At 42.4% G+C, this 25315-nt stretch overlaps 2 protein-coding genes across 5 annotated transcripts in view; one reads left to right on the forward strand and one right to left on the reverse strand.

Annotated features, from left to right (window-relative positions):
- The window catches only part of TSLIG3B (tRNA splicing ligase complex subunit 3B), a 48865-nt gene extending 36198 nt beyond the window's left edge, over positions 1-12667 (forward strand). For both annotated transcript variants that reach the window (XM_075927042.2, XM_075927041.2), the window contains one exon: positions 8812-12667. In XM_075927042.2, coding sequence (XP_075783157.2) covers positions 8812-9120 — 309 coding nt within the window. In that variant the 3' untranslated portion in view covers positions 9121-12667. The remainder of the gene's footprint in view (positions 1-8811) is intronic.
- A 1076-nt stretch (positions 12668-13743) lies between these two features.
- RASGRP1 (RAS guanyl releasing protein 1) overlaps positions 13744-25315 on the reverse strand; it is an 84948-nt gene continuing 73376 nt past the window's right edge. The window contains exons 17-18 of one of the 3 annotated variants that reach the window (XR_012903418.2): positions 19533-20051; positions 13744-15945 (exon numbers count right to left, since the gene is read on the reverse strand). Coding sequence is in view for 2 of the 3 variants with exons in the window: in XM_075927038.2 (XP_075783153.1) it covers positions 19917-20051 (135 nt within the window). In the remaining variant the exon portion in view is untranslated. Of the gene's footprint in view, positions 20052-21361; positions 21429-25315 lie in introns of all 3 variants that reach the window. The other 2 variants (XM_075927039.2, XM_075927038.2) reach the window with 2 other exon arrangements.

Consider the following 25315-nt stretch of genomic DNA (forward strand, 5'->3'; position numbering starts at 1 on the left):
CTCATCCGAACTCTAGCAGTTGGGGATCATTAGATTTTCCTAGAAAAGAAACGACAGATAATATTTTAGAGCTGAGGGTGATCCACCTGGCGCTCCGATCATTTATTCCTTATATAAAGGGTAAAGTGTTGATAAATAATACAAGTATGTATTCCATTAAGCAAGGATGTGTCCATTTGGTCTCTGTATGCTAAGGCAATTAACATGTAGAATTGGTGCATATTACACAATATCTACCTCATGGCCCCATGTTGAGGAGGGAAAGCAATGTGATCAGTTATGCAGGGACAGCTCTTAGATGTGAGTGTTCGTTAAAGGACCAAGAAATGTAAGAACTTTTACCACAGTTGGGGCTAACCTGTTCTAGGCTTGTTTGTGAACAAGGTTCAACAAGAAGTGTCATCTCTCTTTTTTCCCAAGAGACCAGTTATCCTTTCCCGCTATCTTTCATTTTCCTAATGCACTGGGGAAAGTACTTTCTGTATACTTTCTCCACTCTTCCCACCACCTTTCCATTAATTTAGAAGGTGATGAAGAACATAAGACAGGACAAGGCCAGGTTAATTTGAATCACGTGGCCTGGCAAGGACAGTAGTGGTGTATGGATACAGACCTGTTTTAGCTGCCAGAGTGAACTGATTGCTTCCCTTAACTTTGCATCTATTGTTGCAATAGTATGTTAGAATTCATCTGCTGGCCTGGCTTGTTGGACTCTTGACTTTGTTAGAACAATCCTGTTCACTAACGGTTCAGAATTATTTGCCTCTAGAACAGCGGGTTTCAAAACATGGGTCAGGACCCCATTTTAATAGGGTGTTAGACTTGCTGGGACCTGGGAACAAAACCTAAACCCCACCCACTGGGATCAAAGCCTGAGGGCTTCAGAGCTGAATGGAGGAGCTCAGGGAAAGCTTTGCTCCCCTGTCCCTCTGCCTGGGGTGACAGATCTTAAACAAGCTCAGGCTTTGGTTCCACCCTCCCTCTGGTGGTATGTGTCATTTTTGTTGTTAAATGGGGGTTACTGTGCAATGAAGTTTGGGAATCTCTGCTCTAGAAAGCAGTAGGCAAAATATGTCCCTTGCATTGGGCTCTGTTTGTTATACTGCAGGGTAAATTGGAATTGCAGTTACAGCTTCTGTTCTTTGTATTTTAGAATATGTGATATATCTAAAGCCACAAAGGTAATCCAATTCTTCTCTGAAGCCACTTGGTGGCTCTGTCAGCTTATTTTGTCTTTATTAATGATAGATCCTTCTTTTGTGCATGGTGTAGCTTAAAAGTTTTTAAAGGGGTTAAGTAACATGTATTCTTTCTTGAGAGATACCATTGCAGCATTGGATTTTAATAATTTTATCTGTGCTTATGAAGCTGCCTTTTGAAATCTTGCCAAGATTCTTTATCTGTTTGTTACTACTGCAATATGGGCTATGAGGATGAGTAAATTGCATGCATTGATGGCAGACCGGCCATTTACCTTTTTTCATAGAGAGAAACTGTTCTTTAGATCTAACTCATGGATTTTGTACAAAATAGTATCCGAGTTTCTCATTGGGCAATAAATTCATCAATTGTTTTTCACCAAAGCCACGTGCTGTCAGTGTGCAAGAATCTGGCAGGCTAGATCCGCATCTCTATCTGCAAACATGAGCCACCAATATCTGTATCGACATTCACAGATGCAGATACCCACAGATATGAAGTGGATAGGTGCACATTTGCAGGGTTCTAGATCCAAAGTTTGTATCAATATCCACAAAAATGAGCCACAGGTACCTGCATCCATATCTGTAGGTATGAATACCTGCAGATAGAAAGTGAATATCTGCAGATTTGCAGGGCTCTACCTGACACTATGGATGTAAACAGGTAACCAGTTAACCAATGCCCAACCCTGCCAGAGCAGCTTCCTGCCTGTGGTACGCTCCAGCTTGGCCAGGCCCACTGCACCGCACCGCACTGCAGGGCTGGGGGCCAACAGCCCTGCAGTTAATCCTGTAACAGAATTTTGATCAGTTACATGGTTAATATTTTTATACATATTTTTACCTCCGTACCTGGGACCATGGAAATCATGAGGTGCTGACACCTTTGCATCACTGCTAGAGACTATTCCTTGGGGAATACTGCATGCATGCAGAATTCATGTCCCTGACAGTTCTTCACCCCCCCTTCCTCTCCCGCAGAAAACACATTTTGCCACAGAGATGCTGTAGTTACACCTTTTACCCACCCAGGACTGCTGTGTTGCCAAAACAGAGCAGCTGGCTCACTGACTGGAACAACCAGTAATGGAGAGACTGTATTTACTCACATTGGTCTGTAATGTAGACCTGGCCTGAGCAAGTTTCCCAGACCTGAAGAAGAATTTGTGTAAATTAAAAATCTTGTTTCTCACATCAACAGAATTTGGTCCAACAAATGATATTACAGGTCATACCTCCAAAATCAGAGAATCTCTGGTCTGTTGGACCACAAATGCTCCTGGAGCAGAGAGCCTGGGAGCCAAAGGGCAGGAGGGTTGACCAGGCAGGACACCAGATTTGGCAGCCTGGCTTGGGACAGCATGGATCCAGAGCCCTTCAGCGGTCCCCAGGAGTACAGGGCTGGAGCCTCATGGCTTTCCTCAGCTGTCCAGGGCTGGGGCTGGAGCCCTGCGACTTCCCCCAACCGTGTGGGGCCAAGACTGGGGCTGCCCAGGAGTGGAGCCCCAGTCCTGGGACTGCTCCCTGCTGCACAGGAGCAGAGCCCTGTGGCAGGAACTGGAGCCTATACCACCCAGGGAGCCAGCAGTAGCTGAGCAAGCAGCCTAGTCAGCAGCAGATGATGGGCAAACAGACTAGCCAGCAGGAGACCTCCCTTGGTCTGGCAAATTCTCTTGTTCGGGATTAGTCAGGTCTCGATGATGCTGGACCAGAGGTCCAACCTGTACTTCACCCACCTTGTCTTTCATTTAGAACCCTTATACATTTTCCAACTCTGAAAGCAGTTTCATAGAGCAGATTTCTCAAAATGGGAGCCCAGCCTTCCCTGGAATTTAGCAAAGGTGATCCTGGGTTTTTGAAGCTACAGAGCAGCAGAAATCCATTGTTTAAATGGTAACCCTGGAAGCTTCAAGAAAAAATGATCAGATATCACTTTTTTTAACCCCTGGGTTTGGTTCAAAAGCTCTTAATCAGTACAGACTGTCAAAGTGGATTTGCGCAGCCCTGCAAGGAATCTTGAGAAATGTGAAGTGCATCTTAATTTGTTGTTGGCTGTCAGTGCTAATTGTAGCTTCACTAACAGGGACTCGAATCAGCTGAGATGAAGTGTGCTTGAGTAGGGAAAACTTTGCTGAGATTCTTTTTATGAACAAATGAAATGAAGTGAATTTTCAAATTGTTCAGCCAACAGGTCTTGAAATTGGAAATGTGAGGAATTAAGACTTCATATTATTGAGATGCTTGTCTGATAAATCCAAATTGTCAGATATTTTGAAATCACAGTTGAGAATAAGTGTTCTTCACAATTTGTGTAACTATATAATGAAAATAGTCTCAATTAAGAAAAATAATGGTCATAATTACATGCAAATTAGTTATTCTATACTATACTCTGTAAAACCATATGAAAGTAGTGGAGAAAATTCTCATTTTTAAATGCTCCCCAAATCATAAAATTTAACCAGAAAATAGCTTGATATTGAAATGGTTCATATTTTAATTTTTTATGCCTTACTGAATCCAGCTTTGGATGGTTTTCCCCCACTTGCCTCCTATTTAAAATGACTTTGATAAAAAAATTTCATTTATTTCTGTTTTTTGTATCATCTAATTCTCCTTCGAGGGATGGCCCTGTAGGTGGTCTGCTCCATCCCTGCGCCTTCAATCAGAGATTTTGACCGCTGTATTTGTAGAAGCCGTGCATGCACGTTGCTTGCCTCACAGTCTGTCAGAGCTTGAACAGCGTGTGCACTGCTTGGGCTCCTCAGTTCCTTCTCTACAGTCCCCAGCTAGAGACGGACGTCAGCAATCCCTCTATCATTCTACTCTTCATGCTTGCATTCTTATTCTCCCCATTTTGTACACAAGCTTTAGTTGTTTAGTTTTTAAAAAAAAAGGTTTTTACCTCAGACTACTGATATGCCTTAAAGACTCGCTCATATGGTGGACCCTCCCTCTCAACCTTTGTGCTGGGGTCCCTTTCTGACAAGACCCCCCCCCCCATGAATCATCATTGCTATAGGTGCATCCTTCACAGAATGGGGAGCACATATGGAACATCTCACAACTTAAGGACTCCAATCCCCTAATGAAAGCATGCTCTACATAAATCTAGTAGAGCTCAGAGCCATATACAATGCCTTCCTCCATTGCCTTCCCCTCATGAGACCGAAAGATCAGAATCATGACCGACAACATCGTATGCATGTTTTATGTTAATATACAAGGGGGAGCCAATCTCTATGCACTGAGATCCAAACTATGGAACTGATGTCTCCAACACAACATTTATATATCTGCTTCATGCTTAACTGGCGCTCAGAACACCATCACAGATGAGCTCAGTCGATCCTTCCCCCTACGGCGGTAGAGGGAACTCTACAACCCCATCCTACACCTCTTACAGTCCTGGGTTACTGGATCTGTTCACCACTGAAATGAACAAAAAATGCCTCATATTCTGCTCCAGCTCAGGTCTGGGAAAATATTCTTAGGGAGAGTACTTCATGCTTCCATGGACTGGTATTCTCCTTCATGTGTTCTCTCAGATACCTCTGCTAAACAGAGTAATACGAAAGATCAGGACAGATGGATTCAATATCATTCTAATAGCCTCTACATGGCCTAGACAACCATGATATGGATATCAGTCAAGCCACCCATTCCTCTGCCCCCTCTTCATAATCTTCTATCATAATGCTGGAGCCAGTTACTTCACCGCACCTTAAAAGGACTTCCTCAGGTGTGGCTACTCAGTGGTTCTCTAATGAAGAGCTTGCATGTTCAGAAACAGTCCAGACAGTCCTTCTACAGAGCAGTATAATACTACATGCACTACTTACCTACAGAAATGAAAGAGTCCACATCTATGTATGCTGCTAAAACACCTCTCCAGTTTTCACTTCTCTTCCACTGATTTTTAGATTACCTGTTGGAACTTAGATCATCGGGCTTTTCCACTGACTCAAAGTCCACATTGCCGCTTTCATCAGATTCCATCATAAGATGGATAACACTGTGGTCATTGCCCACACAGTCACCAAAAGGTTCATGAAGGGCATCTAATTGCTATACGCAGACATTAGACTACTTGCCCCACCCTGGGACATAGAACTGGTACTCAATGCTTTAATGCATAAATGCTTTACATCTGTGTTTCTTATGCTTTTTAAGACCATGGAACATCAAACAATATTTTTTTTTATGGGAAAAACCAAGGATTTTTGTTGAGACAAAAAAAAAAAAAAAGGAAGCTTGCCCCTTTTTAAGGACGGCCATTTGAACTCTGTTCTCTCTGCGTATGGTGACCATAGGTTCTGAACCAAAATTAGGGACACATTACCTACACCCCCTGACCTCTGGTTACTATGCCCCTGACACTCTGGGTCAAGATGGATACATGATCAGAAGAAAAAGTAACTCTCTCTAAGAACTTCCCCCCATCCTCCTACCCATAGGGGAAGAGTTTTACACCCCTTTCCACCGCCCCTCCCCCCACCGAACACTCTCTCCTCTGGTGCTGGTCTCTCCCCTGCAGCTGTCTACCCTTCTGCTTCACTCCCAGAATCCCCTGGCACCTGTACCTTCCTTTAGCCCTGCACCCTCGTGGTGTTTCCTCCTTCCCTCACTGCCCCTGCTCCCTTGCCCTCTTTCCCTCTGCCCCAGTTCCTCTTATGCCCCTCTGTGCCCTCACACATGGGTTGCTCCATCCCCGCCTTCCTCATGCCCACCTCCCAGAACCTCCCCCACCCCTTGCTTCCTCTTGCCCCAGTGCCCTTCCCCGTCCTCTCCTAGCATCACCCCTCTCACTCCATGACACCTTCTCTCCCTCCTCCTGTCCTTTTCCTCATTGTCTCCACTTGGCCCCCTGGCATTTGTGTCTTCTCCACTCTGTCCCTTGGTGCCTTCCCCTTTCTGCTGCTGCCCTGCCCCCCCTCCCCTCAGCACAAGCCTCTTCCTCTCCCACCCTCCTTCCCCCCATTCTCTCCGAGCCCCTCTCCCACCTTTTGCCTTCCAGTTTGCGGGGCTGGAGTCTGTGGTCGGGCCCCAGAAGTCCCCACAGCCTGGCCCCAGCTGCTTCCAAGGCAGGACCGCTTGCTGGGGCTGGAGCTGGGCTTCCCACGGTTCTAATGTTAGTGCCATATTCCAGTCCCCGCACCAGCCTTGCCTCCCATTGGGAGAGGCGGGGGAGAAAGCCCCCACCCTCCCAGATCTGGCTTGTGGAGTGTGGCAGAGTGAGCGGGTCTGTACTGCTGCTCCTCCAGTGGAGTGGGAAGGGGCAGGGGAGAAAGGACCAAGCACAGAGCACACCGGCAGAGCCCGAATGTACCCTGCTCTGCAGCGCTCCAGCTGGGCTCTGCGTGGTCTCTGCTGGGAGTCTAGTGGCAGCTCCCAGGACCGGCTCACTGACTCCAACCAGCACCCCACCCCACCCCTTCGGCAGCGGTGGTGGCCACCTGTGGATGCAGGAGACCAGGCTGGTGGCGCATGGCAGAGGCAGTCCCTCAGTGGGAGGGGAGAGGAGGGCCACGTGATGGGGGAGGGGCTTGCCAGACGACAGTGCGTGCTGCATGAGAGGTCTGGACACTGCACGCCACTGGCAGCAGCCCTGGCTGCCTGCGCAAAGCACCAAGAGAGCCGCTTACATGCTGGGTGGAGGTGGGGAGTTGCTGCTGCACCACACTACCATTGGGTATCTTTAAATCCGGGACTGCCCCAGGGAAAAAAAGGGACGTATGATCACCATATATCTGTGGCACACTTCCAACTGCCTCAAGGCATGCTGGTGTGCCACAGAACACGGTTTAAGAAGCTTTACACCATGGGCCACCTGCTCACTTTTCTCTACTTATCCATGAAAACAGTCGTCTTAGTGGCGCTTACCTCTGCTAGAAGAATAGGAGAACTTAGAGCACTTACAACTGAACCTCTATATGCTACATTCTCTTGTGACAGTTATGGTCTGTACATATCCCAAATTTCTGCCTGAAGTGTACTCCTTTTACCTAAAAGAGCCAGTCCACTTTGCCAAGATTTTTCCCAAACCTACACACTAATGCATTTGTAGTAGTAATGCACACTCTGACATCCTATCATTCTTTTTTAATAGAATAAAACCATTTAGACAGACTCCTGAACTCTTCATCTCTACTGCTTAACGATCACAGAGCACAGTGATCTCCACTCAGAGACGTTCCAGGTGGATCACTGACTGCATACCTCTGTTACCAATTGAAGCAAGTTCAGTCTCGTACATCAGTCAACGCACACTCTGAGATCTGTGTGCACCTTCACCACCTTCTCCCTAATGTCTCTTTCTGACATATGCAAGGCTTGGGCCTCAAACCTTGCATTTGCCAATCGTTACACTCTCATGCAAGGCTCATCATCCGACACTAGACTGGGAAGAGCTGTGTTATCAACAAGTTTCTTACCTGATCCAAATCCCTAACCCATCCTAAGAGATCTTGCTTTCTAGTCACCTGGAGTGGAACACCTACAGGAACATCTCTTGAAGGAGAAGTTACTCACCATATGCAGTAACTGACGTACTTTGAGATGTGTGTTTCTGTGGGTGCTCCACTATCCACCCTCCTCCTCTACTTCAGAATCTGCACCGCATTTTGTTGTAGAAAAGGGTCAGAAGAGCCTGGGCCATGCATGCACTAGTTAAGCACTGATAGCTCATGAGACAGGTAATCACATAGGGAGATAACTGGAAATCAAGGCTTTTCTTAACACATGCTTCCTTGTTTCTATAAATACTAATTGGTATACAGCATGTGTGTTAATGCTTTTTTGACAGTGATCTGAGTAACTTGCATGTGGATATACATTGGGTGTTGGGAGGGAATGTAGGAAAGCAAGAAAATTATCAACAGGCTACTTGGGTAGCTAAAACTGTCTTGTTTTTCTGCAAGCTGACTATTATACAGTGTCTCTTCACGTTAGAATGATGCTGTGTGAATATTTTTTCAAATAATATTCTTTTTGTACATAAATTCATGTCAAGTGAATCTCAAGATACCACTTTTCACTTAAAGGTGCTATTATACCATTGCTTTATATGCTTGGTTGCTTTTTCAGTTCTCTGTAGTGCATTAGCAATGCCTGATTGAAAAGAAAGCAATAAACCATACTATAGTTGCATATAATCTGACTAAACTAGTGATCATATATGCTACTCAATGTAGCTGTCTATGAAGTATTTTCTGAGCTATGAACTGATACTTGCCATTCTGGTTTAATTTAAACAGCATTATATAATACAAGGATTAAGTAGTGATGAGCATTGATAGACATGCTACAGCACGTTTGATTGTCAAGATTTCAAAGTTCATTTTAAACCTGGCCACCCTAAGCAGTAGCTGGTGGGTAGTCCTTTTATCGATGGAAAACTGACTCTACGAGGCTATTTATTGTCACATGGCAAGTCTGTGGCAGACATGGGATGGTAACCTGACAGTTCTGACTCCCCCCAGATCTCTCTCTCTAGGAGTGCGTTCCCTGTAAGGGGTAAGCAGATGCTTTTCATCCACAAGGTAACTTGTACATTCTTTCAGCAGCTGCCTTCTTATTTAAACAGAAGCATATGTATTTCTCTGCACAGGTGCTGATGGGGAGAGTGCCAGACCGTGGAGGCAGACCCACTGAGATTGAACCACCGCCTCCTGAAATGCCCCCTTGGCAGAAGAGACAAGAAGGTGGTGGGCGGGGTAGCTGGGGGGGAGGAGGTGGTGGGCGGGGTGGCTGGGGGGGAGGAGGCGGTAGAGGAGGCGGCGGTGGTGGTTTCAGTGGTGGTGGAAGAGGTGGTTTCCAAGGACGGGGAGACTATGGAGGCAGGGGAGGTTACAGTGGCAGAGGTGGCTATGGAGAGCCATATGGTGGACGGGGAGGAGGAGGGTACAGAAGATACTAATAACAACATTGTAAATAATAATAAAGAAAACATGGTTGTGATATTTACTGGTAGCAGCAGATGTGTATATTAGCAATGGTTTCATGTTATGATAAAATTATGATATCCTAATTAATCCATCACTGAGTCATGTTAGTCAACTGAATAACCTTTTTTATACAAAAATGTGATGTCTTAATGTAGTCTTTGTTTTGCACTGCTCATGTATTCTTAAATTGTTTGGCGCTCTAGTTAAATAACAAACTTATAAAAGTGACTAAAAACAATGATTTTCCTTTTTTCCAATGTTAGTATTTTGTGTTCAGATCTTTTATTATTGCATGTGATACCCTGAGTACAGGAAGCGATTTATGAGGAATTTGACTTTGTAGGCTTTACTTGGTTTTATATGCTGTAAAAGGACTGTAGAATGCTAGTTCCAACTTCTTGTCTCTCTTCAGCCCTTTGTATGGGATGATTGAAAAAGATGTAACTTCTGAAGTTAATCTAAAATTTTTTAAAACAAAAAACTTCATTTCTTTCCGATTGATATATTGATTCCATGCTATTCAATAGTCAAGAAAACAAGGTTATGCTGTGTTTATGTATAATGTACCGTATACAAATATTTCCAAAAACGTAGATTGTAAGAACTGATTTGTGATGAGCCTAGATAGGTTAAAATGAAAAAGATCAGCCAAGAGTGGCATTCCATGAAACTTATTTTATGAAATTTCCCCAACCATTGCATGTAGCTTGCTGGTCACTTACATGGTCTTCTGTGGCACATTAGCCCCAGAAGGCTGAGTAAGATGACTGAGCACTAAATTGTCCTATAGAGAAGGAAGATTGTCACAGGCTCTGTGTCTGGGAGTTGGTCAGTGGGAAAGGGGAACTCATATGACTGAATGCCATTCTTCTAGCACCCTAAAAAATAATTACAGTTGCATGGATGAGATCCTTGCCTCCTGCCCCCTGCGCTACTCCACTAACTCTTGGTGTCAGTTTGGGTGCTTTCACTATGACTGAAATTGATTATCATAATCAGGTAGGATTTTGAGAGAGATGCCTTATTCTTTGACCCTATTGGCTCCGCTGTCTCCTAAATGCTTGGAAGTGACATAAATGAACCAGACAAAGGCATACTTATTTCCAAAGAAGTATGTCCATGTGGGTAATTTACAGTGGTATAATTATACTAGTAAATTTTCCTGTGTAGGGCAGTCCTAACTTCCAAGTTATCGCAGTCTGCGAGAGAGGGACCTTCAGCTTGCTTAGCCTATTTACTCCCCAGCTGCCCATTTAGTGGGAGGCATTAGACATGTGACTACTCCTGACCTGAGTCCAGGTTCTGATTACTATGCACAGGGCTCAATAAATCAGTGAATCTATTCGCCTATGGCAAGTAGATTTCAGCTGATCGCCCTGTTCATTGGCAGCATGCGCAACGTGGGGCTGGAGAGTAGATTTCGCTGTGGTTTGTCAAGCCCTGACTGTGTGTAACATCTGAATGGGCAGAGCAAGAGCCTTTATTTGGGAAAAAAAAGTTTGTGGCTAAGGCCAACAAGAAAGTCTTTCTAAACAGGGAGTTGTGTCCATAATTATAGAGTACAGAAAACTTGAAGAGTTTTGATGGCCTATGTAATTGCAGAGATAGTGTTGACCTGAACCGGGCCTGCTTTTTGTTCTTTATGCGCCAGAGCACTGAGACTGATTCTTTCTGTATTAACTTATCAGGAATTTCCCAGCCTGATATATTCTAGTTTTGGGGACCCACATAGGCCCCTTTGACTTCAGCAGGAGTCTCACATCCATGTTATGACCAAAATATGGCCCAAGGCTATATTCAGCATTAAAAAATTATTCTTTCTGCCTCAAATACCTTTGTGTAAGATTAGTTATGATATTTGTTTTTTAAATTTATTTCAACTTTTCCTTTTGCTTGAATATAGTTCCCCCACCTCCCAGTTTTGACTTCTTCTCCTAAGAGCAATATTTATGACCTCTCTGGCAGAAGTGATCTAAACAGTACTAGATACCTGGCAGTGTTGAAGATAAACTATAGGTGCCTTTGCCTTCCACTTTGAGGTCAGTTTGGTGTAAACAGAGAACCCTTGAATCCTACAGTAGTGGGATCATGTGACCAAAAGGCACTATTTCTCTGAAGCTTTTCATAGAATTAGCAAAGTGATTTCCCATCAGCTGCTCATGGCCGATTGCACGTTTCACTCTGCTGTTGATACTACACAACCTCACCACCAGCTCTTCTTTTCCCTCTTGTGTAAGAGGGGAGCCACTGACAACCTTCTGCTGCCTTAAGGAGGTACAGAGTACAGGTACAGAGTGTGGCAAGCAGTATTTGCAGGTATGCTTAATCTAGCTTTGCCCTGTCAGATACTTTGGTGGAGGTGGAGACAAAAATTCAGTACAGCAGTCTGCTGTCTCCAAGCTAGCTCTTCAGAAGAACCACCAGGAGGGAAAGTGAACAGTTGCCCTCTCACACATGAAGTCCGGAAGTAAGTTGAAATTCTTCTGCCTGTTTGCCCCACAGTTGTGTTTTGATTACTTCTGCTGCAAGTGATATCTGAATAGCATCAAGAAGTAGAGGCTGGGACTAGTAAAATCTAAGCGTTTGTTTATACACTATTGCAGCAATTTAACTAAAAATCAGTATGACATTTTACCTTTAAACAGGCACAGCTTTGTGGGTGGCTGGTCTTACATTGGTTTTAAACTAGTTCAGCTTGCCTGTGACAGGATTGATGGGGAGAAGCTAAACAGACACAAATCAAGTTTAAACCCACATAAGCGTGACCACCACAGTTGTACCAAGATAGCTAAATCGGTGCTACATCACAGCTTGTTTTATATCATTGCAACTTCAGCAAATAGACCAGCCCTAAAATAAGTGAAATACATTTGTTTTTTAAACTGCACATGGAAATTTTCTTTTAATCTTCCAAAATCTAAAAGTTACAGTAAATTGAATAAGTACATACACTTCAGAGATAACATTTTCTCCCCTGTTCTCATATGTTTAACCTTCAAAAGATGCAATAAATTCATCTAGAATTTTTTTTATTTAAATCTATTCTCAGAATCTGTTTGTATGTTTTTGTCCTGAACAATAAATTTAAGATTTTGGTTGAGTAAATATAGCTTGTGTTTTGGAAGAGTAATACAGAATTTTATTTTGTACATGTTTGTGAACATGTGTGGGTTTTTAAAATGTTTTTTTTTTCCCAGTTAGTGATAATTCATCCAAAATGTGGGGGCAGGCAGTTTGAAAATGAAGAAATGAATTTCAGGACTTAAGAAAACACTTTAATAGCTGTGAACATTGAAAAATAAAGTATTGTATTTAAAGTTTGTGTCATTTTACACAGTGTGGTTTATATCAACTATCATACAATGTTTCTGTGCTTTAATGAATGATCTCCTGTCTAAGGATGTTAAGGAGCGAGTATTTGGCTAATCGTGTAGTCCAGTGTTTCTCAATTTTTTGGGGCCATGGAAACCCCTAGGGTTGCCTTAATAAACAAAGGCCCCCGCAGCATTTTGGCAAGCCCCCCCCCCCCCCCAAAAAAAAGCCCCTGCCACGGCTCTCTCTGTAAGAGCGGGTGGAGGAGTGCTGGCTCTTTGCAGAATCCTTGCTTTTGCTTCACGGAACCCCAGGGTTCCATGGAGCACCAATTGGGAAACACTGGTGTAGTCAATACAATTTGTATCAACTACATGATTAGTCAGTAATAATTAGTAGCTCCTGGGCTGGTGTGAGCTGGGAATGAGTGGACTGCTGCACCTCTGCCTTTTAAATGTATAGTAAGAGCCATCTGGCTCCTAATAATTAAAAGGCAAAGCTGCAGGGGGGGCGGGTCTTGGACTTCTGCACTTCTGCCCTGCCTGTCCCCCCGCACTGTGCAGATGGTGCTGGGGAGAACCAGCTTTTAAGCCAGCTCTCCCCAGCACTGGCTCCTGCTCTCACCTTCCCCCCACTCCCACTTCTGATACAGGGCTGATGTGTAGGTTATTGGATAGTTGATTACTCAAGTAGTTGCTTACATCCCTACTTCTATCATTCAGCGATGCTGATTCCAGAGTAGAAATCTTGTTGGATATATATTTAGGTATCATGCAAGTCTGTCAAAAATATTTTGGATGCTTATGGGATTAAAAAAAATGCAACAGGCAAATAATTTTGTTGTTCTAGTGACTTTTATAATATAAATATTACACAACTTTATATACAAAATATTTACAATCTGTACACTTTTTTCAGTCAGTCACTTTAACATACATACATATATAATTAGACAGCATTTTACTAATTACCACCAATATAAATGTCAGTCAAATTTACTGAAACATTAATGCAGATTGCTACTATTGCAACATACATAATTCCTAAGACAGCAGTTTTGCTACTTCCAATATATACATGTAAGTTATTTTCCATAATTACATTTGACTCCTCCATTATGCAAACAAGTAAATAAGTATTAATTTAGTCAATACCAGTACCAAGAACAATCAATACTCCAAAAAATTAGAATAGAAACCAAAGGAAAAGCAATATTTCCTTTGAAGGGACATTATCCACTTAAAAAATGTGTGTGTGTCTGTGTATATTATTTTCTGATGTGATTTCTTTTTTTTTATCTTAAGGCCGTAGGTAGATTAGAGAGAAAAAGTGAGTGTTCTTTTTTAAACTGGGTAAGCTGACAATTAAAATAATTTTAAAGGAATTAAAACTTTTCTAGTTTCTAATGTTTTGAAACAGCATTTAGTTGTAATGAGTCAGCTAACATATTTCTAAAAACTCACCATTGTCCCTACTCCAAACAAGGCCTTATGAGGATTAGAAATGAAAAATATTTCTGTAAAGTTGGGGTTTTTTTTTCAGAATCTTTCTGCTTTTCACTTTTGTGGAGTCAATTTCATTTTTCCTCCCAGTATAGTCAGGTTCTTTCACAGAGCAAGAAAGAATATAAAAATACAAAGATTTAATATAAAATTGCAAACATTCACAGGGACTTAATAGGCAGATGTACCTGAAACTACGAGTTCAACCTCTCTAGTCCAGCACTCTTCGGACCTAACCTGTATTGAACCAAAGAATTTGCCTAATCACAGGAGGTCAATATTGTCTAGCAACATTACCAGCACTTCCACTGCTTACTACATTTAGGGGTAAATTAGAGCCAAAGAACAGCAAGAACACTGAGAGCAGGACTGTGGCTGTAAACAAACTTTATGGGACCATGGATGTTGCCAGACTAGAGAGTGCCTAACTAAAGAGGTTCAACCTGTACCCATTAATACCCTGACATTTCCAGATTTCAGCTGCCTCTTTTGGTTGAGTACTATGAATGTGTGAAACAAACACCTATCCTATGTAGTCTCTTGTAAATGGATCTCATATTCAGATAATCTTTGTACAATCACAGCATGCTCAGGGGAAGGTAGGGCCGATATCTAATTCTGTACTCCTGACTTTCACCTCCATCTTTTTTTTTTTTTGTATGTTTGCTGAGATAGCTACTGTAGTTTGAAACTGCTGACAAGGCAAATGGAGAGAAAAGCCAAAATGGCAGCTGGCTGATTGGATTTGAATATGAAATTCTGCTGAATATTTTTGCTGATGCAGAAAAGGGGGGAGGAGTCTAGCTAGTCCTTAAACAGGAGAGATTTAATTAGTTTTTAATCTATAATCACCTTCGCTTAGGTTCGTTTATCATACTGAGCCTGGATAAAGCCCACTTGTGTATGAAAATCCATTTGGATATCTGCCAAATTATAATTTAAAGAGATTATGTGGATTAATTTTTTTAAAAAATTCTACCTGCTTTACGCTTGGGACAACTTAAAGGCATAAAGTTTAAGAATGAATTATATTTTTGCTGTAAAAGTTGCTATAACATTTAATTTGCAAGAACTGGTTAAGATGGTCAGTTTCACTTTTGTTTTGTCTTTTACTTTGTGGTTCTCTTGCTCTAGCACAATGACTTTGTGGTTAGATTCATATAACTTCAGAGAACAGTTTAATTTTAAAACAACATATTTTTCTTCACATTCTAGCAAAACAGTTTATCGGAATCCAGAATTTAGTCCTAAAATTAGATGACTGGTTTATTTTAACAAACAACCAGATTCAGCAGGTTTTATTTAATTTGTTGGATAATCTCCAAATATGTGACAATGGATGCAACAACATAGTTGATTCTTTCAATATCTAGGGGTATAAGGACTTTTTTTATTTTAGTGTCCACTAATCTTAAATGAAAGTCATCTTAAACTTGTAGAGCATTTCCCTTGCCTAAATTCATTTTATAAAGAAATAAGACAAAGCAAGGTCTAAGATCAGTTTTTGATAAATTGCACATCTGTATTCAAGGTAATCAGCAGTTTTTCTAGATCGTTCAATTTTAGTGTATGAGAAACAGAAGCTGCACAGAGCTCACAGCGACTGATTCTAAAAAGTCACATGAATATTTTACCTTTTTTACTTACTGTACATGTATTTACAGTCAATAAGATAGCACTGAACCTACAGATCACCTTAGCTTGTATCTCTGCTTGGTTTAACCAACACTAGAGATTCCATAACTGAAAGTCTAATTAATCTTTCAGTCTTGAAACACAGAGTTTTAATCCTGGCCAGATGGATGTTAATCTGTCAATAACATGAAAGACTGCTCAGTTGCCTGTTAACAGCATTTACACTTTCTTGATTTAAAAGCAGACAGAGTTAAACTCATTCTAACTCCTTCAGTCAGGAAAAAATAACTTGCAAATACAGGAACTAGTCCTCTTGACTTTCAGTTGATCAAAGCGGCATTTGAACGGCTAAATTTTGAGGAAAATACTGAGATTAAAGGAGAGGACGCTAGAAGTTATAAAAGACAGTAGCTATTGTATGGATGTTATTGCTGTCTTCCCCCCCCCCCCCCCCACCTCCCAGTTAAGCACTACAAACTTTGTACAGCATCTAGCACAACAGAGTTATGTTCTATGACTGGCTCCTAGGTGCTCCTGCAATAATAATAATACTGATATGATTGATGTCACCTCTGCCCTAGTGAATGTAATGGTTTTGTCACACCTCAAGGTCAAATTGGCTACAGATTAAGAGACTGTGGGAGCTAAAGGAATACTTGGTCTGGGGGCTGAGGATGCTGGAAGGTAAAAAGGGTCAAGATTTAAAAACCATACCAAAAAAAAACACCTTAAAAATGATATTTTTGTTCTATGATCTTGTCTACACAGGTAATTCAGATTAAGGTTAGGTTTACATTTAAAAATGTGTGCTTTATTCCAAATTAGCTTAATCTGAAATGGGTTAAGGCAGTTAATTAAAAATAGCTATTCTTCTTTAAGCAGACACTTTACCTTAATCTGAATTAAATTTCCCGTAAAGACAAGCCTACAGCAAGTAAACCTCATATTTCTAAGAGTATGTCATAAGAACAACCTGTCTAGCTAAATTCTGAGATGAAATACAGTATGCAGTCCCTTTTAATCTTTCTCTCTATTCTTAATTAAACATATACCCACTGAAACTGTTTACATTAAGGCTCCTTTTAAGTGGGTAAAGCAGTGTAAAGGGACTTTGCTGTAAATGAGCATCAGGATTTTGAAAGCTAGACTGTTTGGGAACTCTAGTCAGCTCACCCTAGGGAGGCACAGCAATCTTCAACCTCAAAGAGAGGTAGTGAAAAAGAAGAGTGTCTGAAACCTCAGGCTTTTTGGTCTAAAAAAGGGCACAGGCTGTGGCATTCTCTCCCATGAAGTGTGTTTCTTGCACTGTTACAGTGTCACAAACATGAAAGAATGCTCGAACTACAGACAAGAATCGACTTTCAGAAACAATGGGAAGCATTTTCACACCTGTGCGAAAATCAGAAATGCAGTAACATGACCTGATCTGATTAGGGCTTGTGCTTTTTTTCCCTCCAGTTAAGCAAGCCAATTAAGGTTATGCTGTTGATTTCAGTGAGAGCTTGGTGGCGCTCCAATATGGGTTCCACATGCATAAATGAACAGACTGGGTCAAATCTGACCCACAGTGGCAATGAATTGGCAATGTTTAGACAAAGCAATTGAAGGACTTCACAAATATCCTGGGCAAGGTGATGTTCCAGCCAGTAACCTAAGACCAGAGAGAGAGAAAGCTGTCCTCCTGCACACCATAGCAGCATCCTAAAAGCTGAGCAGGAAACTTTGCAGCACAGAATCTCTTGCTGCTGAGGCTGCCTAGAAAGTGGCTGTTTATTGCACCAAATTAACACAAATGTAAGGGAGGGAGAGGGAAAGGGGGCAGAAACAATTTTTGGCAGGGCATGACTGGAGGAGGGTAGTAATTGCTCAAGGACCTGAGACAGGAAAGAGTACATGGATTCAATACAGAATGGAGACAGGAAAGCAGGACACTGAGGGCATGTCTACACAGCAGGGCTAAACTCAAAATATGCTACGCAACTCGAGCTACACTAATTGCGTAGCTAAAGTGGAAATAGTTTATTTTGAATTTTGGCGCTGTCTGCACAGCAGTTATGTTGAGAGCGCACTCTTCCCTGGACTTCCCTTACTCCTCGTACAATGAGGGTTATAGGAGTTTGTTGAAATAACTGCTTGTGTGTAGATGCAGACTCTGTTATTTCAGAACATCAGTTATTCTGAAACCATCCTGCTGTGTTGACACAGCCTGAGGGATTCAGAAAACCCCCCAATCTCCCCAGCTTCCACAAGAGACAAAAAGATGAAGGCTTAGAAGCTCTCTGGTAGTGTGTAGTAGATGCATCTGCTCCATCCTTATCTGCCCATGGGGAGAGAATGAGAGAAGTTCTTTAAGCACCTGGTGTGTCTGCACAATGGAAAGAAAAATATCCTGCTGCTGCTTGTTGAACCATGAGGAGAAATGCAGGCCTTTGGCCCTCCTCCCAAGAAGACAACTGCAGGTAAGGAGCAGGAAGGAGAGATTCTCTGGGGAGGGATGGGTTTGCCATGGATTCTGGTTGCTTAGCTGAACCTCTAGTGAACTAAGCTACATACAACAACATAAGCTGAAATTCCCTATAATGTACATTGAACTTCCCCAGACTTGCTCCATGGTTAATTTTTTCGGAAGTGCTGTCAACCATGTAATAATCACCTCAAACATCTGTTTTGCTTTTTATGCAGATGAAACCTAGATTGTGAGCTCTTGGGCAAGGTGTGCCTTCAGTGGCACGTGTACAGCACTTAGAGCAGTAGAGCCTTTGTCCCTGATGGGAACCCTTAGATGTGCCAGAAATAATAAATAACAATAATGTAACCTGTAGAGGAAGGCTGTCAATGGAGAGAAGATGTACTTCCCCACTTCAAGAGGGTCCATAGTTGGATGCCAGAACAGTTAAATGCTATCATAGAGCATATAGCAGGAGCACCTAATAAGCTTTTGCCTGTCAGCCCCAATCAAGAGGCACAGATTGGGGCTGAAGAAAAGGCCTGATGCTGGCCTATAGATTGGCAACACATGCCAGCCTGATGAGCCAAGCTATATGTGGGCTGGGAAGGAGAGGCCAGTCAGGGAGCTGAGGGCCTCCAAACTGAAGACTTCCTGCCTGTAAGAGGAGAAAACCCTGTAAAGACTGTAGTTTGGCATGGGTGTTGGTATCAAGCTAAGGTGAATAAAGACATGGGTGTTGCACAACTGAGGGTATCTTAGCCTGATTTGGGTAGGCAACAAATGCCCAGGAAATGGAGCTGGTCATGTACCCCATTAGAGTGAAAATTCTCCTTCCTTAATTTTCATGATTTAATCATAAAATATGAATATAAATGTAAGACTATATTGCACTCTTATGAATCAAAGACTGAAAGTTAGAGAAAAGTTAAAGAAAATAGCCAAAATCTTTCCCTCTGACAAAATCTGTCTTCATCTATGATCTGCTAAGCTAGCAGGGTCAGTATTAAGACTGTGACCTGAGGGGTGGCATGAAACAGTAAAGTGGAAGCAACACTCCAGTGTGAAATCTCTAGGCCCCTGCTCTGTATGAGGCACTATAGTTTTTAGTTTTGCAGGGTTAAAGTTTGGATAGCTACAACCTCTAAGACCAGCTCAGAAGGCAAAGATTTTAAAGGGACACATTTTACCCCTAAGTTGTTTAAAAAAAAAAAATTACATACTACATCCTAGATCATTTAAAAGGAGAGACTTAAAATTGTCATTAGAAATACTAAACATCAAAAAGCAGTGAAACTAATGTTGGAGGATGAAAATCAATTAATTCAGTTTTACTTTCCAGTTCTTAATGCAGCAATGATTAGGTCTATGAAACGTCTATGATCTTATCAAAAGTTATTCAAATGTCTTACATTTATGAAATGTTTGTTGTTAGAAAACCTGAATCTTGGCCAAATTTGAATGGAAAGTTTCCATTTAAATTACATACCTGGTTGGAACCCATGTAGATGTTAACTGGGGACTTGATAGAAACAGTGGCTACTTGTAGAGTCACATGCATCATCCACATTGGATACAAAATTGCTTACTGATGATAGATAAATAAATAACTTCTGGGCCTATCACCGTTCTTGAGAGAGATTCCAGAATGCATGAATTCCCATGTCCAGAAGATAAATTATTGTAAACTATCGGAGAAAGAAACACATTTATACATTCAGCAGTATATTGAACAGGCAAAATATGCTGATGGAACAGAATATTTCTGTTTAAAATCATTCAAGTCTTTGTTTCCTGTTCACTTGAATACAGCAGCCTTGTCACAATTCAAATAGCCCCCTTTTACATTCATCCAAAAGAGAGCTCTTGTCAGCTACGTGCAGTCTCTGTGTTGTATATTGTCCAATACATGATTTCTGCGTTGAATACTGAGAGATTCAATTGTTCTGTGTGCCTGTTTAAGCTGAATCTTTAAAGCTTCATTGTCTGCCTTTAGAATATTTCTTTCCTAAATGAAAACAGAAAATGGCAGGCATCATATACACGGTATTGGATTTTTTAACTGATTTCAACTCTATATGCTGGTGCGCTTGCTTGATTGGCATCTCATATTTTCTGAGAGAGAATATTTAAACTATTCTCCAAATGATTATTATGCACGAAACAGTAAATGACATATTAAACAAAAGATCAGCATGAGCAAATGGCAATTAATTTTCTGTTCAGATCGCTAAAGAATTTATTTGTTACTTGGTAAATTAACCATTTTATGCTTGGAACCACTAAATTTCAATATGACTTGTGCAGAATGCATTTATTCTTATGTACTGAGCTTTCAACCACAAAGTGCACAGGTGATGCAAAGATGCTAGAGGAAGATTTAGGTGGCATGTGTTTCAAGAATGGTGGGAGAGGGTTTGATTTTGGATATTGTTTGATTTTGGATATTGTTTGGGTTTGTAGGTAGATATAACACAAATAATAATCCATGTTTTTTCACAAAGACTGAAGGCTTCATCGGGCAGCAACAGGATGTCTCTTCATTCCACTGTCTAGTATGATGACAGCGTACTAACTGACTGAACCCTTTCCTCATTTCCTTTCCCCAGTGCTTTAAGATGCAGAAGTCCACAAAGTACTGGCTGACTGCAAAGTGTGAAATGAGCTGGCTTTATTCATGCTTATCTGAGATCTTAGTACAATGATGCTGACTCGAGTTAGGATTTTAATCACTTCAGTTTTCATTTGATGTTCTTATGGTTAAAGCACTACATAGACTAAGATCTGGGTTTAAGTCCTGGATGTGCCACAAAGCTCATGTATTATCTTTGGCCACATCTACAGTTGCAGGAAGACCAATGCACCAGAGGCTGATCTTCCAGCATTCAATTTAATGGGTCTAGTAAGGACACGCTGCGGTTGCCCCCGGAGCGCCTTGCAGCTGTGAGAGTTGACAGGAGAGTTTCTCCCATTGACCTCCCACTGTGGGACTTCCCCCCCCCCCCCAAAAAAAAATTAATGCAAAGTACATTAACTCCAGCTACACAATTCACATAGCTGGAGTTGTATATCTTGCATCAATTTTCTCCACTAATGTAGACGTGACTTCAGGCAAGTCACTTAATAGCTCTGTGTCTCCAGTCCTTTCAGTACAATAGGTAACAATGCATGCTTTCTTCCCTTTTTATCTGTCTTGTCAGTTTCAGGCCTGATCTAATTCCCAGTCAAGAATGAGAGTTTTTTCCATTGACTTCAGAATTAACTGGATCAGGTTCTTAGCTTGTAAGCTAAATGGGGCAGAAAATAATTGCTGCTTACCTTATAGCAGATGTAGTTCTGCAAGATGTGATGTCTGTATGGATCTCACTGTTGGTGTGCATGTGCCCTATGTACACAAGATTAGAATTTTCTAGCAAGTAGTGTCTGTTTGGGGGCTATACCTGCAACCTGAACTTCCTCATCCCTCCCTCCCACCATCCCCAGCTAGCATATAATAGGCTATGTGGATCCAATCAACTCTCTGTTCCCTCAGTAATTCAGATGCCCAAAGTTAAGAATGTCAAAGGAGCAGGGATGGAGAGTGGATTATGGGATCCACATAGCCAAAGGGTCCTGACCTTTTCTAGTCATCCCAGTCATGCAGATAATTACATTGCCTGTAAAGGGTTAAACCCAGAAATAGAGAGTATCCAGGAAGTGTTGGCAGAGAGCCAGGAGAGCCAATGGGAAGAGAGTGAGAGAGTTGAATAGAAAAACAGGTTCTCCCTGCTTCAGTTCTTTGTGTGAGTTCATCAGAGCAAGAGCTGGGAGAGAAATGAACTGAGCCACAAATAAGGCATGGATTTTCCAGCAATATCCATGTCTAAGAAAAAAGCCTAAACAACAGAGTTGTAAGTAAAACAGAGAATATTTAGTTAGACGTGATTTACTGGTTATTTTCTGGTTTGTGAACTTTGTGCTGAACCCAGGTACCAGTAACTTTTAAACTGAATCAGAGAGAAGCAGTTCTCTGTATTTTTAATCTGCATTTATTCAGTTGCTCTAGAACACCTAGCAGCCAAGTTTGCTTTACCAAATATATCCTCTTTGTTTTGTTAATAAAAAAATCACATTTTTAAGACCATGATCTGATTCCTGTGTCCTAGAAGACAGGAGGTTCTGGGTGCACATGTCTAAGGCTGAAGGTCAGCTATCAAGAAATTAGTTTGCTTTCAAGCTTTCTTCTGAGGAAGGATTAAAGAGCTTGGGGTTACCCCACAGGAAAAAATTTCCAAGTGTGTCCTCTTGGGCTCCTAAGTGGCTTTTGCATTTGGGTGATGGCAGTGTAGCACCCAAGGTCAGGGAATCTGTAACCTGGGGGAATTTAAGCAGAAGCTTTTAGAAGCAGGGTATTTTAAGGTTTCTTGCAGTCCCCCACTTTCTGGACTTGAAGTGCCAAAATAGGGAACAGCTTTGATAAGAGATCTTCAAACTGTGGGGTGCGTCCCTTTTAGGATGGCTTGGAGGAAAGTTCTGGGGTATATGTGTGTGAGCAGTGATGACAGGTGGCTGTGGGCAGCCCTGCATGGTGTGGCTCAGGGAAGAAACACCAAATCCATCTGTTGGCTCTTTACTTTTGCCTGGGTTATGGATGGGGCACAACCAAAAACAGTAACTCAGTACAAAATAATTTGCAAAACACTGCCCTAAAATCATTTGCAGGCAGGATCAGTATGGAGTGACTGCCTCAGCAGGAGCTTACAATGAATAAACAGCAGGTTGATTTATCATTTCATCTACCAGATGTCTGGAGGAAATCCCCTCTTTGTATTCAGGCCCTGACTGTCAGTCTCCTGTGTCTGTCTACATACGTGTGTAGCTACATACAGCAGTGAATGAACTCCAGCAGCTCCCTCTTTTCCCCACTGTCCACCTCTCCTCCCACAGCCTTTCCTCGCAGCAGTGAAAGGCCCCAAGAGCAGGGAGCCTCACTGTGGCAAGGAAAGGCTCTAGCAGGGGGCAGGCAATGGGAAAGTTCTGGTTCTCCCTCCATCCCCCTGCCAGAGCTGCTCATTTTGGTAGGGAAAGGCTCCAGGAGTTGGGAGATAGCAGGATGCTATATTAGGAAGAAATGCTTGAATGTAGAGAGCCTCTCCAGAGGGGTTCCAGCATGTAGAGCACTCTGCTTCTCTATGCTATGGCTCACGGGTGAATGTGTGCTTGTCTTGTACTCTCCATGCTGCCGTATGTGCTGACATATCTTTAGTGTGTGGGACACACTGACCGTTGCATGGAAGTTGATCCTGGTCGCTGTAGCTGAATGTACAGGAGTGTGGGACCTAGAGGTAGAGGAGGCTGGACCCCCACTGTGCCCTAGAAAGCCAGGAAGTGTAGACAGCCTAAGGAGGAGTAGCAATCCATAAAGTCTTTCAACTCTAATGAGGGAGGTGCCTTTCCTTCAGGAAAATGGGGGTGGTATCCCTATCTCATAAATGTGTGTACTGGCTGGTTCCCAGAGGGCAGGTAACAGGATGGAGGCTATGTGAAGCTTGTGCTGGAGAGTAAAGGGTCTGTTGGTATTTAGAGAGACTCCTACATTAGAGAGAGTTCTATTGTTGGTGAGTCAGGCTCCAGTTCTGGAGCTGAAGAAGCCCTCCCTTTTTCAGAGGGAGATGGCAAGCTAGTCAAGGTCACTTTCTTGAGCTGATCTATGCACTGGCCTTAGTTATCAGAGTCACAGGGCTCCGGGCTCCTCTGACACCTTTGCTTTATTCCATTCCATGGAAGGAGAATGGCAGTGTCCTTTGGCCCTGGGTCATGTCTTGACTCTGTCATGCCTGGGTATGTCAGCATGTGGTTCCTGAACTGAAGCTGTGTGCAGTCCCAGGCCGACATCCCAAGGATAGCACAGATGCTTTTTCTTGGTGTGAGGAGCTGAAGCTTGGGGTACAGCCTCCAAAGCACTGTAGGAGTGCAATCTCTGGCTCTGAGAACATTGTGTGGGGTCCCAGGAAGAGCTCTCAGAATCTGTGGTACTCCTTATAGACTTACAACAATGACCATTTTAGGTGAGTTTCCTTCAGTTTTCTAGTCTAGGTAGACAAGGACACAGCTTGAACAATAATTGAGAATATATAGTTCCCCCAGCAAACAAGACATCTGCTGTGGATTGTCAGCTAAGCAGAGGGAGAGTGGGGGAAATCAGCCTGTTGCAGGAAGGGTAGAACTTGATCTGCAAGGGTTTGGAGTCAATCATAGAGGTGAGAAGGCACAAACACCTAAGAAAGTTCCCTGGGACAAAAGGAGAATGGAAAGCTGACAAATGGATAGAAAAACTACTATCTAATAATAACTGCATGTATAGATTTAGATTAACAAAAACCTATCAGACTAGTTGCAAATGAAAAGAGGACCACAGTTCCCACCTTACTGACCATAGCAAGTTCATGTGGCCATTTATGCCTTATGATTGTATGAGCACAAGCACATACTGGGCACAGGTATGGCCCCAATGGACACAGCTTAGAAGAAAGTTCAAAACTCATGTGCATGGAACATAATGTGCATCAATAACAGCAGGATCCTCACAGACAAGGATTTGAAGAACTGTTTCTTTCTATGTGTTTTGCACAGTGCTTAGAGCAATCTAGATTTGGGCTTCTAGGTATAGCTATTTTACAGTTAACATTGTAAATAGATTTTACAGTTCCTCATTGCTGATTATCCCGTTTGTCCATATCTGAATGTTTTTTAATTTCTGTAAAGTGCTGTTTCTCTCTTTCATTAGTCCTCATATCTTTCTTAGGGAAAGCGACTAGCTGATCACCCAATAAGCATATGCTTATAAGGTAGTCAAGTCACTACTAGACTAGTTGCTTCCCCCCACTTGCTGCCTCTATCACGGGCAGCAAGAGGGGAGCAGGAGCCGGTGCTGGGGGAGCACCATCTCCGCAGGGACTAGGGGAAGCCAAGGTGCAGCAGGGGACCAGCCGTGAGCCAGGACTCAGTTGTCCTGGCTCGTGCCTGGTCCCAGACGCTGCGCCTCTGCTTTTTAAATGCAGTATGAGCCTGGCAGCTCTTACTCCACTTAAAAAGCAGAGGTGCGGCATCTGGAAGCAGTCCCCGCTTGTGCTGGGTTACTCGCTGTGCCTCTGCCTTTGAAATGCAGCGAGTCACAGGCGGCTCTTCCTACATTTCAAAGACAGAGAGGCGCAACGGGGATAGCGAGCGACCTTTCCCACCTTATTGACTCATCGAGTAGTTGATGGAATTTCCATCAACTACTCAATTACT

Source organism: Pelodiscus sinensis, chromosome 5, assembly GCF_052426305.1.
Source record: "Pelodiscus sinensis isolate ZL-2025 chromosome 5, ASM5242630v1, whole genome shotgun sequence".
Lineage (NCBI taxonomy): Eukaryota > Metazoa > Chordata > Testudines > Trionychidae > Pelodiscus > Pelodiscus sinensis.